The sequence below is a fragment of the Bos mutus genome, chromosome 20 (genome assembly GCF_027580195.1).
Source record: "Bos mutus isolate GX-2022 chromosome 20, NWIPB_WYAK_1.1, whole genome shotgun sequence".
In the NCBI taxonomy this organism is placed as follows: Eukaryota; Metazoa; Chordata; class Mammalia; order Artiodactyla; family Bovidae; genus Bos; species Bos mutus.
In genome coordinates this window covers 3,573,272-3,587,049 of record NC_091636.1, presented here as the reverse complement: position 1 = coordinate 3,587,049, position 13,778 = coordinate 3,573,272, and the positions used below count along the sequence as shown (strand labels likewise).

Here is a 13,778-nt window from a genome sequence, read left to right as displayed (position 1 = left end):
GTTGGAAGTCAGCCCAAGGCTGTGGCATGCCCTACCTGGCTAGAAAGTCAGGGGAGGCTTCTTGGGAGAAGTGATGCCTGTGCCAAGTTTTGAAATACAAGTGTTAGGTGAAGGAAAATATTCAAATTTATCAAGACTTTAAAAAATATGAATTGACACCTGTCAATAATGAGGAACCATCCCATTAATGTACATTTTGCTCTGAGATGATAGCTCAGGATAGCATGCTACCAATTGGTTAAATGAGAAGGCATTCAGAAGGTAAGACTCTAAAACATTGTTAATGGTAATTTTAAAATTGAAAATAGAAAATGTTACTTAAGAGAGAAGTCAAATGACGCCGAGCCTTGTTCTGAGCATTCTGAACCACGCAGGTCTTGGGCTCCTGAGGGGCGTGTGGCAGCCCTGACCTCTGACTACACCTGTGTGTGTGGAGCAGCAGCTGACCTTGTCCCCTCTGGGTGTCCCTCTCAGGAGCGAGAGCAGATGCAGCGCTACAACCAGCGCATGATCGAGCAGCTGAAGGTGCGGCAGCAGCAGGAGAAGGCGCGGCTGCCCAAGATTCAGAGAAGCGAGGGCAAGACGCGCATGGCCATGTACAAGAAGAGCCTCCACATCAACGGAGGGGGCAGCGCCGCTGAGCAGCGTGAGAAGATCAAGCAGGTCGGGGGCCTGGGGTGTCCTGGAGTGGGGCCAGACCCAGGTGTGGTGGGGCCTGAATCTTACACATTTAGGGGAATATAAAATATAAGATGCAGCAGTCTTGGAGAGAGGAGTGGACTGGAAGCCTCGCGTTGACCCCCTCTGGTGGGTAGGAAGGAGGCTTGGCGTTGCTTTCTGATGCACGCTCCCCGTCACTCCTGGGCTTCTATTCTGCAGCTGCTTCTACCCTTTTCATCTCCTGAGACCCCCACTCACGAGTCACCCAGGTGGCTCGGGCGCATGGAGTCGGTGACCCTGGAGTCCTGTGCTTCCTGCCTCCTCACACACTGTCCTAGCACGTCTCAGTGTCCCGCCCGTCTGTGGGCTCCTTGAAGGCGGGGGCTGGGAGGACTTCGCACAGGGGGCCCTGCCTGAGTGGCGCAGGACACTGTGCCTGTGTACACCCTGGCCCCTCGGGGCGTCTCCTGAGGGAGCGACCTCACTTGTTCTCGGTTGCAGTTCTCCCAGCAGGAAGAAAAGAGGCAGAAGGCAGAGCGGCTGCAGCAGCAGCAGAAACATGAGAACCAGATGCGGGACATGTTGGCCCAGTGTGAGAGCAACATGAGTGAGCTGCAGCAGCTGCAGGTACCGCCCCCTGCCCCGCCGTGCTCGCCCCCGTCTCCCCGGGGGCGCGCAGCTCTCTGGGGGGACCCTACAGACAGGGGAGCTCTGGGTGGAGCTGTTTCCATCCTGCTGTTCTCTGTGATGTTGGTCACATCATGTCCCCCTCCCATGCCATAGGTTCCGCATTTATAAAACAGGTGTGGGGCAAGGTAATCACTCCTATTTTGTAGAACTGGAGTGAGGCTTTGTGAATGAGATGGCAGAGCTGAGCCAAAAGTGCTACGCCCAGGACATGGCATTGGGCATGTTGCTGGCTTTCTTGGTCATCACTGTGTCTTTGGAAAAGGTGTCCCAATAACCCTAATACCAAAACCAGACATTACAAGGATCAGTATCTCTCATGAGCACAGATGCACAAATCCCGATGAAATGTTAGCAAACAGAATTTAAAAATACATAAAAAGAAGTATATACCATGACCAGGTGGGATTTACCCCCCAGGGTTGGTGCAGTATACAAAAATGAGTTAATGTAATCCATGACATCAGAAGGCTAAAGAAGAAAAATCACATGATCATATCATCAGTAGATACAGAAAACGCATTTGACAGAGGCTGACACCTGCTTATGTTAATTAGCAGAAGGGAACTTCCTTAACTTGATAAAGAGTATCTACAGAAACCTACAGCTACCATTATCCTTGATGGTAAGAAGCTCAAAATTTTCCCATAAAGTCAGGAAAAGGAATCCCGATATTGCCAAGCCCCTGTGTGACCCCCTTCCTTGGGGAGATCCTTGACCTCTTCAAGTTTCTCGAATCCCAGTCAAGTTCGCCTCACCCTAAGGGCCCTTGCCCAGGAGTTGGTACTTGGAGCCCCCTTGTGGTGGAGCGAGGTATTGCTCTGCCTGACAGATGCACTGACACAAGCATCTGTGACCTCAGGAAACTCTTGAGGCTGTGAGATCCACCCAGCAATTTCTGGAAGGGCAGAGGGGTGTGGAGGAAATACTGCAGGTGTTGAATCCTGGCAGGCAGGGGCTCTGCTGCGTGTTGCCGTGTGAATTTTAGCCAGCCTGCTCACCTTCTGTATTTATGTTCCCACCCCTGCCTCATGGGGTTACTGTGAGGATCAACTGAGAGAAGCTGTAGAGAGCTAGCAGCCAGCTCTGGGCAGGCCACAAGTACTCAGGGCAGCTATGAGTATTGTTCCCACAAGGCGGTTTCTAAATTCCTAGAACCCTAGAGCTTGAAACCCCAGGTAAAAATCCCCTAGCAGTTCTACTCCAGTCCAGGAGGGTGGAGGTATCTGGATAAAGGCACCTTCCCCCTGCTTTATAAACGCGTGATAAACCCAGGGTTGATTCTCTGTGAGGAGCCAACAGGGAATTGTCCCTGTGGGAGGTTCCAGGTTCAGTTTTGTGAGGCAGATAACTTGCCTCAGAGAGAGAGCAGTGATGTTGGCAAGCCTCAGGCAGGTCCACGGCCCTTATCCCTTGTCACAGATCTCTCCTGGAGGGATGGTATGTGACACAGAAAGTATATAACTTACATAGATACAAAATGTTTATACATACAGATTATCTTATCTCACGCTGCCGTAACAAAATACCAGAGACCGGCTGGCTTAAACAACAGGAGCTTATTTTCTTACAGTTTTGGAGCCTGGGATCCAGAGATCAGCTTGGGCAGCATGGTTGGGTTCCGGGGGAGTAGATGCCTTCTTGCTGTGTCCTCACGTGGCAGAGAGACAGGAGAGGAAAGGAGGGAGAGAGGGGAGGGGAAAGAGGGACAGATACAGGATGGAGCACTTAGCATGTGAGCTCTCTGGTCTCTTCCTGACTCACCCCACCACGAGGGCCCTGTCCTCCTGGCCTCACTAAACCTCCTTCTCTCCCAGAGGCCCCATATCTCCAAATACCATCACATTGGACATTACAGATTCAACATAATGAATTTTAGGGAGAAACAATTCAGTATATGGCACAGATGTTTAAGACAATGCTATTTATAAAAGCGAAGATTAAGAGCAACCCAAGCTGGCCAAAAATACAGGAATGTTTAAATTAGATAAAGCCATACTGTAAGATACTCTGTAGGAATCAAATATCATGATTATAAAAAATGTTAATTCTTTGTAGAACTGTTTACATTCTAATGTTAAGAGGGAGGCACGTTTCAGAATTTTATATACAGGGTGAGCCGAATACCACACAGCACAGAGCCTGACAGGAAATATATCTAAAATTCTGTAGTGGTTGCCTCTGTGTGGTACAATTAGGGCACATATTTATTGTTAATGGTTTTATTGTTTTGTTAAAATGACATAATGTTCACGTTGAAAAATTCAAACAATGCAGGAAGCACAAAGAAAGCTGCAAAACTGCTACAGATCCTATTACACAATAAAATCTATTAATGTTAATATTCTGGACTATTCTTCCAGGCACCTTTTGGTGCATTTGTATTCATGTGTATAGTTTTGTATAAATGGGGTTTATAATCAAGAAGACATAAGTGCATGGTGCTGGTGCCTCATGGTATGACTCAGCCCTCTGCGCCTCTTACCTGTCCTGCCTGGAATGTGTTCCAGAATGAAAAGTGTCACCTCCTGATAGAGCACGAAACCCAGAAGCTGAAGGCCCTGGACGAAAGCCATAACCAGAACCTGAAGGAATGGCGGGACAAGCTCCGGCCGCGCAAAAAGGTAACCATGTCTGGGCTGCTGGGCCTGTGGAGGGCTCTGCTTCATTGGACCACCGGTGTCTGCCTAGGGTGCGGGTGGAGATACAGATATGGATGAGAATACAGACTTGGGGGTTCATTTTAAGGAACTGGCTCACCCGATGGTTGGGGCCACCCGATGGTTGGGGCTGGTCAGTCTGAAACCTGCAGGGCAGACTGCAGGCTGGAGAGCCAGAGAGAGTTGATGCTGTGGTCCTGAGCACCAGGGCAGTCCAGAGCACAGTCCTCTCCTCAGTGGGGCTTCAGGCTTGCCTCTTAAGGCCTGCAGCTGACTGACCGAGGCCCACCTTCATTATGGCAGGTAAGCTGCTCTGTTCAGAGTCTACTGAGTTACATGTTAATCACATCTAAAAAATTCCTTCACAGTGCCATCTGGACTGGTGTTTGACCAAACAGCTGGTTACCATGGCTTTGGCAGGTTGACAGATAAATTAATCTCTACAGGGCCTCAGTGTGGTTATCTGTAAAGTGAAGATAGGAATATCATATAGTGTTACGTGGAAAGTCCCTAGGCCACAATATAGGCCAGGGACAGACTCATCTCCTTCCATTCTAAACTCTGAGGATGAAGCTGCCCTAACTGTCCTTGATTCTCTGTCCTTAAGCCCTGAGGTCTGTTCTGCGGGCATCTTCAGCTCTACATGCTCTAACTGAGGTCTGGCCAGGAGGCGGCTGCCCACCTCTGCCTCAGAGTGGCCTTGGAAGTCCTTGAGTTGAGGCCTCCCTCCCTGTACTAATGGAGATTTCTGGCTGGAAGCTGGCCAAGGCCCCAGACCTTCCGATTAAAAGGTCCACACTTACTTGTAACCACATGTGGTCTGCTGGGACTTGTGATACTTGACACTCACATCAATAATACTGCTGACATAGGTTCCCTCTGGTATCAGAAGTAAATGTTTGCCTGGTTCTCTTACCCAGTGGTTCTGTATGCTTTGTACATCCTGAGAGAATCTGAAAGTGAACGGTGACATTGCCTCCAGCAACTGCATCAGTTCCCAGACTGCTTCAGGGGGGTGCCTGGACTTAGGGAGGTATTCCAAGTGTGTGTTTGGTGAGCTGGTATTGGACTTTGCTGGTGGTGGCTGCCTCTTTTCCTGAATTCTTTGTAGATGCATTCTCTCCTTTTTTTTCACTTTTATTTGTTTTCATTTACCTGGGTTGTTGGTGGAACACTGACCCAGAGGTGATGATTTTCATTCTAGAATAAATGTTTTTACACTCTTGGATTTCCATCAGCAGCTTTGAGCTGTGGCCCATGTTGGGGGAGCCAGGGGAGATGACGGTACCTTGTGGAGTATTTTTAGAAAAATTCAGATTTTTTTCTTTCAGTAAGTATAGAATGTCTGGTGAATTCAATAAGGTGTTGCTTGGGTCATAGTTAACATAGAATGTGGCCTCAGACAAGCCTTTCCTCCTGAACCTTGCTTTTTACGGCTATAAGATGAAGATAACATTTCTTCCCTTTAAACAGGTGTTTTAAGGCCTATTCCCACGGGCCAAATGTGGCCCACCACCTGTATTTGTAAATAAAGTTTTACTGGAGCACAGCCATGCGCATTCATTTACATATCCTCTATGGGTGATTTTATACTACAACAGCGGTTGAGCAGTTTTACCAGAGACCTTAATGTTTGCAAAGCTGGAATATTTACAGTCTGGCCCTTTACAGAAGGACTGCTGACTGCCCTGGGTTATATAGAGGACATAGAGGTTCTATAGGGGTAAAAGAGAGGAGTGCTTAAGAGGATAGGTTCTGAAGTAAGACAAACACGGGAAAAAGTCTTTGCTCCCCCATTACTAGCTGTGAGACCCTAGGCAGTTACTAAACCTTTCTGTGCTAAAATAAAAGTGGTAGCTGACGGCTTACAGGCTGGAACTGGCTTACAGAGAGGTTTGGCCAACAGACAGCAATTTAAAGACTTTTTTGAGTTACCAATTTTTTAAGTATAAGGAAATTTTACATAAAAACCTGGATTTCCAGTTTCTTTTGAAAACTTAGGAGCTCTAGCAACACTGGGCCCGTCATACCACATGACAGCCATCAGCTGGAGCTGGGAAGACTGTCCTTTCCCCATCTTTCCTTTAAGGTAGAACTCACTAGAATTTAGTACTGTTGAAGGAATGTGAGCTTAAGGGGGTAAGTTTGCTGAGACTATTTCAGGGCATCAGAGAATAGTTTTAAGAGACAGAATGCTGGTCCATTCCTGTGAATGGTTACTTCTGTAATGCAAGCAATAACGAACCCACATTTGCTGAGTAACACGTGTGCCTGACTTTGCGGAGCGTTTCAGAGCCTGAACTCTAAAGTTAGACCCGTCTTGCTTCTGCCCCCACGTAGCTGAATGACCTTGGGCAAGTGACCTAAACTCTCTGAGCCTCAGTTTCTCCATCTATAAGATGGGGATAATAGTATCTATCTCATAGAGTGAAGATTAAATAAGCTGTAATACACTTAGCATAGTGTGTGACACGCAAGAAGTACTCAGTAGTTACAGCCCATTCGTTTTTTAAAAAAAAAAATATATATATATATATTTTTATGTGTACCATTTTTAAAGTCTTTACTGAATCTGTTACAGTATTGCTTCTGTTTTATGCTTTGGTTTTTTGGCCTCAAGGCACATAAGATCTCGTGCAAGTCCAACCAGGGATTGGACCCGCACCCACCGCATTGGAAGGCGAAGTCCTAACCACTGGACAATGAGGGGGAAATCCCAGCCCATTGGTTTTTAATTTAGTCTTTGCAAGTGCCCTGCCAGGAAGACAGTGAGATTGCCATTTTACACTAGAGGAAACAGACCTGGGGAGAAAACGGAACACGCAGAGGCCCACCCAGCTGCTAATGGAGCTGAATCCCATTTGACTGTAAAACCCCTGCTTTTTTCCTCTGCACTCTGCTTCCTTTTTTTCTTTTTTTGGTCTTCTGGTATGATTTCCTTTATTTGTAAATCAGTTCAGTTCAGTCATTCAGTTGTGTCCGACTCTTTGCGACCCCATGAACCGCAGCACGCCAGGCCTCCCTGTCCATCACCAACTCCCGGAGTATACCCAAACCCATGTCCACTGAGTCAGTGATGCCATCCAACCATCTCATCCTCTGTCGTCCCCTTCTCCTCCTGCCCTCAGTCTTTCCCAGCATCAGGGTCTTTTCAAATGAGTCAGCTCTTCGCATCAGGTGGCCAAAGTATTGGAGTTTCAGCTTCAACATCAGTCCTTCCAATAAACACCCAGGACTGATCTCCTTTAGGGTGGACTGAGTCTTCTCCAATACCACAGTTCAAAAGCATCAGTTCTTCGGCGCTCAGCTTTCTTTATAGTCGAACCCTCACATCCATACGTGACTACTGGATAAACCACAGCCTTGACTAGATAAGACCTTTGTTGGCAAAGTAATGTCTCTGCTTTTTAATATGCTGTCTAGGTTGGCCATAACTTTCCTTCCAAGGAGTAAGTGTCTTTTAATTTCATGGCTGCAATCATCATCTGCAGTGATTTTGGAGCCCCCAAAAATAAAGTCAGCCATTGTTTCCCCATCTATTTGCCATGAAGTGATGGGTCCAGATGCCATGATCTTAGTTTTCTGAATGTTGAGCTTTAAGCCAACTTTTTCACTCTCCTCTTTTACTTTCATCAAGAGGCTCTTTAGTTCTTCTTTGCTTTCTGCCGTAAGGGTGGTGTCATCTGCATGTCTGAGGTCATTGATATTTCTCACAGCAATATTATTTCAATGTTATACTTGGATAGTTTTAGAGGAACTTTTTAAAATTTTTAATGGAAGGATAATTACAATGTTGTGTTGGTTTCTGCCATACATCAACATGAATCAGCCATAGGTATACATATGTCCCCTCTCTCTGGAGCCTCCCTCCCACATCCCACCTCATCCCACCCCTCTAGCTTGTCACAGAGCCCCAGTTTGAGTTCCCTGAGTCATACAGCAAATTCCCACTGGCTCTCTATTTTATCTGTTTTACATGCTGCTGCTGCTAAGTCGCTTCAGTCGTGTCCGACTCTGTGCGACCCCATAGACGGCAGCCCACCAGGCTCCCCCGTCCCTGGGATTCTCCAGGCAAGAACACTGGAGTGGGTTGCCATTTCCTTCTCCAATGCATGAAAGTGAAAAGTGAAAATGAAGTCACTCAGTTGTGTCCGACTCTTAGCGACCCCATGGACTGCAGCCTTCCAGGCTCCTCCATCCATGGGATTTTCCAGGCAAGAGTACTGGAGTGGGGTGCCACCGCCTTCTCCCCTATTTTACACATGTTAGTGTATATGTTTCCATGCTTCCTTTCTTAACTGGATGTGTATTTTTGGAGAACGTAATACATTTTTCTGGTAGGACACTATTTATCTTGTTAAACTTGCGTGTGTCCAGCTGCCTGATGCTCCCCTCGGAGCTACATGATATGCTTTTACAGTGTCAAGAAGCCCTGTCCTACAGTAGATTTTCAGAATCAGAATCTCGGGGTGGCACGACTGCGCTTAGATTTTGAAAAGCCCCCTGCCTTGGCAGGACAGCAGTCTGGTTAGGAACACTGTGTAGTTCAGACAGCTCTTGTTAAAGCTCTTCCTCCATCTTCTATTAGTGCCTCAGGTTTTTCTCCAGTCATCTGTCTGCTCCCTGCCAGCAGACTCACTTCTGCTGTTCCCTCATGCCCTGTCTAGACTGGCATTTCCCCAAAGCAGAACTCTTGGCCCACAGGCAACTCCTGCATGGTTGGGGCAGTAGGAAGGAGGAGGTGGTACTTACCTTCTGGGTGGTGGGCTCTGGGAAAGGAAAGAGGGAAGATCGAGTTACCTGAGCACTGAGGCCTGGGGGGTGGGGGGCAGAAATTTCCAGAGAAGACCATTTTGGTGGTCCAGTGGTTGGGGGAACTTGTGTCCTAAGTAAGTGATGTGACTGAGCTCCATCTGCCCTCTGTCCTAGGCTCTGGAAGAAGATCTGAACCAGAAAAAGCGAGAGCAGGAGATGTTCTTCAAGATGAACGAGGAGTCAGAGTGTGCGAATCCCACCTCCCCAAACAAGGTCACCAAGTTCTTCCCCTACAGCTCTGCGGATGCTGCTTCTTAACAGCCCCTCAGGGCTGCTCTGTGAACAAGTAACTCAGGACCCCCTTCCTTCTTGCTTCCATGCCACTCGAATCCAGCCCCTTGCTGAGGCCACCTCAGCTGTGCCTGACGGCCCTGGCATCCCTGAGTGCTCGCTTGCTGTGGAGGGCGAGGTTTCGTGACGGGCTGCCTGACTCTTGTGCGTGCTCCACTTGGGCCCCAGTGAGCTGGGCTGTCGGTGGGGCGGCAGACCAGGAGGAACAGGTGTTCTGTGGCCGCAAGGCCCCTCCTGTTGCCAAAGCAGCACTTGTGCTGTCTGTGAGCTCGAAGCACTGCCGCCGAGGTCCCCGTGGGTTCATTCATCCTGTAATTCTCGGGGGCTTTTCAGCCGTTCCCTGCGGTGGAAGACAAGAACCAGGGCTCATAATGGCCATTTTGGCTCCATCAGAGCCTGGTCTGCAGCTGGATGCTTGGGGTACCCCCGTTCCCCCAGCTCGCTTTCCTCTTGAGACCACCTCCACAGTGGTGGAACGGGAAGAACCTGAACGCTTTATTTTGATCTCAGGGGTTTCATGCCATCTTGTGGTCCCCCTTTCTGCACGCACGTCCCCGCCCCCTTCCCATGCACACAGAACAGGGCCCGCTGGTGCTACGCAGGCTTGCCTCTGCCCTGGGCCTCTTGTGCTGGGTGTGTTGGAAGGTACTTGCCGGCTGAGCCCATGCCACAGAGCATGTTAGGGCGAGCCATTGGTATGGGGTGGGGGTGCTGGGTGTTGGCCCCAGAGGCACAGACGGTACTGGCTGAGTTGCCAGTCTGTGATGCCTTTTTGGCCCCACAGAGGGATCCTATGTTCAGGAATAGACTTCCCCCGCCCAGTCACTCTGTCTCTCGTTGCCCATCCTGTCTGCAGGTGATCCAGGAAGGCCACTTCCCTCTGCGCTGTGCCCCTCCTACTTCAGGGTCCAGCCTCACACTTCAGACAGAGGCTCACAGGCACTGCACCTTCTGTTCAGGGAGAAAAAACATAAGGGAGAAATATGGAGTGCTTCTTGCCCCCAGGAACCAGACAGAAGCAAAGCTTCTGTCTCTCAGATGGAGTCCTGGGCCTTGATGCCTCAGCCGGCCCCCCAGAGGTTCCACTCCCCACAGGCTAGAGCGTATATAACCCGGTAAAGCGAATGCTCAACCCAGCATTCGACTCATCTACAAAGAAAACCTTTTTTTTTCCCATCTTTATGTCTAACTTGATATAAATGAATGTCTTCCTTAGGAAAACATCTGCTTTTTAAAAAAAATAAAAAACAACAACAACAGAAAAATATGAAGGTGACTGAGACGAGTCAAATGGGCGTACTAATTCTGGGCATGAGTTTGCTGGTGATGGGTGGTTAACACTCTGGGAAGAGTTCCTCTTTCTTCCTCTCCTATAGGTTAAGGTTAGATGTTCTGTCTTTCTACAGCAAGTCCCTGGAGTTTTCTGGGTACTCTTGTAACTGGATTTTGGGAAAGGAGGGTAACCATTCAATAGAAAAAGGGACTTGCGGTTCCACAGACTTACACACGTGGTGAAGATGCCCGAGGCCCGTGGGAAGGCACTGGTTCTCTTAGGTTAGTGAGCGCTCGGCTTGCCTGCTTCAGTATTTGACCCAGAAGGACAGTTTTCAGGTCTCCCGCAGGTGAGATAAGGGAAATGATGATCCCCTTTGCCTCTCTCTGGTGCATGGGCGCTGGGGAAACATGAACTAGCAGCAGTGTAACGACAGGACATGGACGCAGTCCCACCGGGCGAGGCCAGCAGTGGCAAAGGGTCTCGCGTTGGCCGATGGCAGGGCTGATTTGGGCTTTGTTTTGTTTTTTTGGGGGGGCTTTGTTTACAACACTGCCTTCTGTAGCCTGGGGTATGAGAGAGAGTGTTAGGAGAGAGGCCCATCTCATGGTTTAGGAGGAAGTCCTTCACGTTGGAATCTCATTCAAGGAGTTGCCGCTTTCTGTTCAGCACCGCCTGAGCCCTACTAGCTCCCCCGTCCTTTCTGGATGGGGTCCGCTTGGGTCTCCCAGGCTCACCGTTAAGCCAGTATGACGCCCCTCACTGAGGAAGCCCATGCAGTATTCTTCATGTTCTGTGCTAATGTTTTCTCTGGAAGGGACAGACGGAACTGTTTCTCATTTTCAGTCAGTTTTTAGCAGAGTAAATAGAACTAACTTATATTTTCCCTTTTATGGAGAAGTTATTTTTATGTAGTTTCCAAACTTTATATAAAAAACTTTTGTGAAGTGTTCTCTGCAAAGTTAACTGCAAGAATGTAAATATGCTTCTAATAAAATAACAAGGTGAGAAACTCTTTGCATTTGGGTTTTTTCTCTTGGATTGGGGTGGGGAAAGCAGGGCAGACTTACCCAGGAAACGGTTTACTATTGTCTGAGTACACTGAGTGCGTCCCAGGGTGTATAGCAGGTCAGACTTCGGGGTTTCTGTTCTTGAAGAAGTTACATTTGATGTATTTTCTCTACAGACATTTATATCATTCTCATTTAACAGCAAACATTTGGCCCCTAAGAGTTTTTCACACATTAACTTACTGAATCCTTTCAACAACCTGTGAGGAAGGCATTGTCATTTTATAGATGAGGAAACATGCTGGGTAAGGGGAAGGTCAGGTGAAAGCTCACAGCCCTGGTGATGCCCATGGAATTCAGAAGTTTGAACTCCACGGTCTTCTCCACAGCTCCTCTCCCACCAGCTGCACGCATTACACTCAAGCAAGAGACACACACAATTAACCACTGGCTTCTCTGCCATATAGAAAGTGATGGCCATGCTTCTGAAATCTCATTCAGGGGTTCTTAACCTGGAGTTCATGGACCCCTGTTATACGCACACAAGGGATCCATGGGTAAAATTCAGGGTATCATTGTACCTGAATGAGAAAGATAGGTAGTTTCAAGCTCTAACTGAATTTCAGCATTTCTTTTCTTTATGGGTATAGGCAACAAACTAATATTATCAGCAGTACTTGTGACTATGTCAGCAGTAGGAATCACAGATACTTCATCTCACATTAGAGATGTTGCAGACAGCTTCAGTTATCATTTTTGTTCATCATTTTGAAATTATAGTAGTTACTGGACCTATCACTAGATTTTGTTATTTAATGAGATACAAATATACATATTATATATATATCTACATGATACACACATTTTCTAATATTTTGACACCTCTGCTTCCTGATGGTTAGTTTCACTTGTAATCTGTGTGCTCTACACTGTGCACTTGCGAATGTTACCCTGAGAAGGGGTTTCTACTCTGTGGAATGCCTTGGCCCTTCCTGTCTGCAGCTGACACTGGCTTCAAAATGTTTGTCCTGCAGAGAAACAGTCCTGGTAAGGCAGAATGTTCGTTCAGGCTGATGTAGCCTGGGAGAATCAGGGAAGACTTTCCTGTGGAGGTGATGCTGTATCTAGGAAAACAAGCTTGTATGTAGTCAAAACACACACATTCAGAGATTGGGCTGTAGTTGAGGGTGAATGATTTGTGGGGCCATGAGGCTGACTGAAGAACAGGGCCAGACTTGCAAGCCAGGCTCAGGGACCTTTGCTTCCCGAGAGCAGGAAGGATAAGGAAGAGTTTTCTCAGAGGAAAGACACTTGACATCATGAGTGTGGTAACTCAAGAGATCAGCCAAGAACAGACAACATCAAATGGGAATATCGGCCCATGAAGCTTGGAGGCTTTATGAAGGAAAGGGCATACTGTAGGCTTCATAAGGGCAGGGAGGAAGACTTTAGCTGACCCCTAGATACCCAGACTTAGATGTGATAAAGGGTTTAAAAAGTGTGCAGCAGGGTTGTAGGCTATAGACCGGATGTACATTCACTCTGCTACCATGGGTTTTCACTAGGTCTGATTAACATGTATGTCCTCAGTTAAAAGTGACACTGATAGAACTAAACATGAGGCAGGCTGGGGCCTGGAAGCCTCTGCTGCAGTGCTTGTTCCTGGACAAACCTTTCCTCCAGCAACAGAATACAGAGAAACTGTAAGGAACTAAAAATAACTATGCAGGAGCAGTTGGGGCAAATCGTGGACAAGACTCAAAAAGGTAAAAAACAAAACCAAACCCCCAATTCTCACTTCTGAAGAGATGGGAGCAAAAGCAGGGCAATGAGCATGCCCCCTGCGCACACCAGCAGCTAAGGAGCATGCAAACTATCCCTCTGACCTGATCTCTGGACACACTCCTACCCTCACCACAGATCACAAACCCGCCCCTCCGCCCCAGGGAGTGAGCACGGGAACCTGTTACTTGTTCTCGTTCCTCCACCAATAAAGGCTTGCCTGCGTTTGTTTGGCCTCTTAGTTTCTGTTGATTAAGGAAGGCCAAGAACCAGGGTTGGTGACAGATGCACGGTGCCCAGTGTGGGGCGGTAGTCCCCTTCCTGGGAGGGGACCTGAGTGCCTCCAGGACCACCAAATGCAGCTTCCCCATGGGTGAAAAGTGGCCACCTCTTGTTTCAGGCAGGCTTCCTGAGCCAGGTGACAGAGGCAGTCAGGAAGTATACCAATTCAGACCCTGAGCCTGCAGAAGGAAAGACACTACTGGCCATGCATTTTAGAACCCAGGTTACTCAGGATGTCAGAAGAAAATTACAAAAGCTGGAGGCTGGGCTCAAACCCCATTGTCAACCTTGGTAGAGGGGGCCTTCAAGGTCTATAAC

The 13,778-nt window shown here is 48.0% G+C and overlaps 1 protein-coding gene across 1 annotated transcript in view; it reads left to right on the top strand.

The window, feature by feature from the left end:
- Window positions 1-11,398, top strand: part of STK10 (serine/threonine kinase 10) — a 125,933-nt gene extending 114,535 nt beyond the window's left edge. Inside the window, 4 exon segments of the mRNA XM_070357421.1 lie at window positions 475-663; window positions 1,162-1,287; window positions 3,858-3,971; window positions 8,937-11,398. Of these exon segments, the coding sequence (XP_070213522.1) occupies window positions 475-663; window positions 1,162-1,287; window positions 3,858-3,971; window positions 8,937-9,080 (573 nt within the window). The 3' untranslated portion in view covers window positions 9,081-11,398.
- The last annotated feature ends 2,380 nt before the right edge of the window (window positions 11,399-13,778 follow it).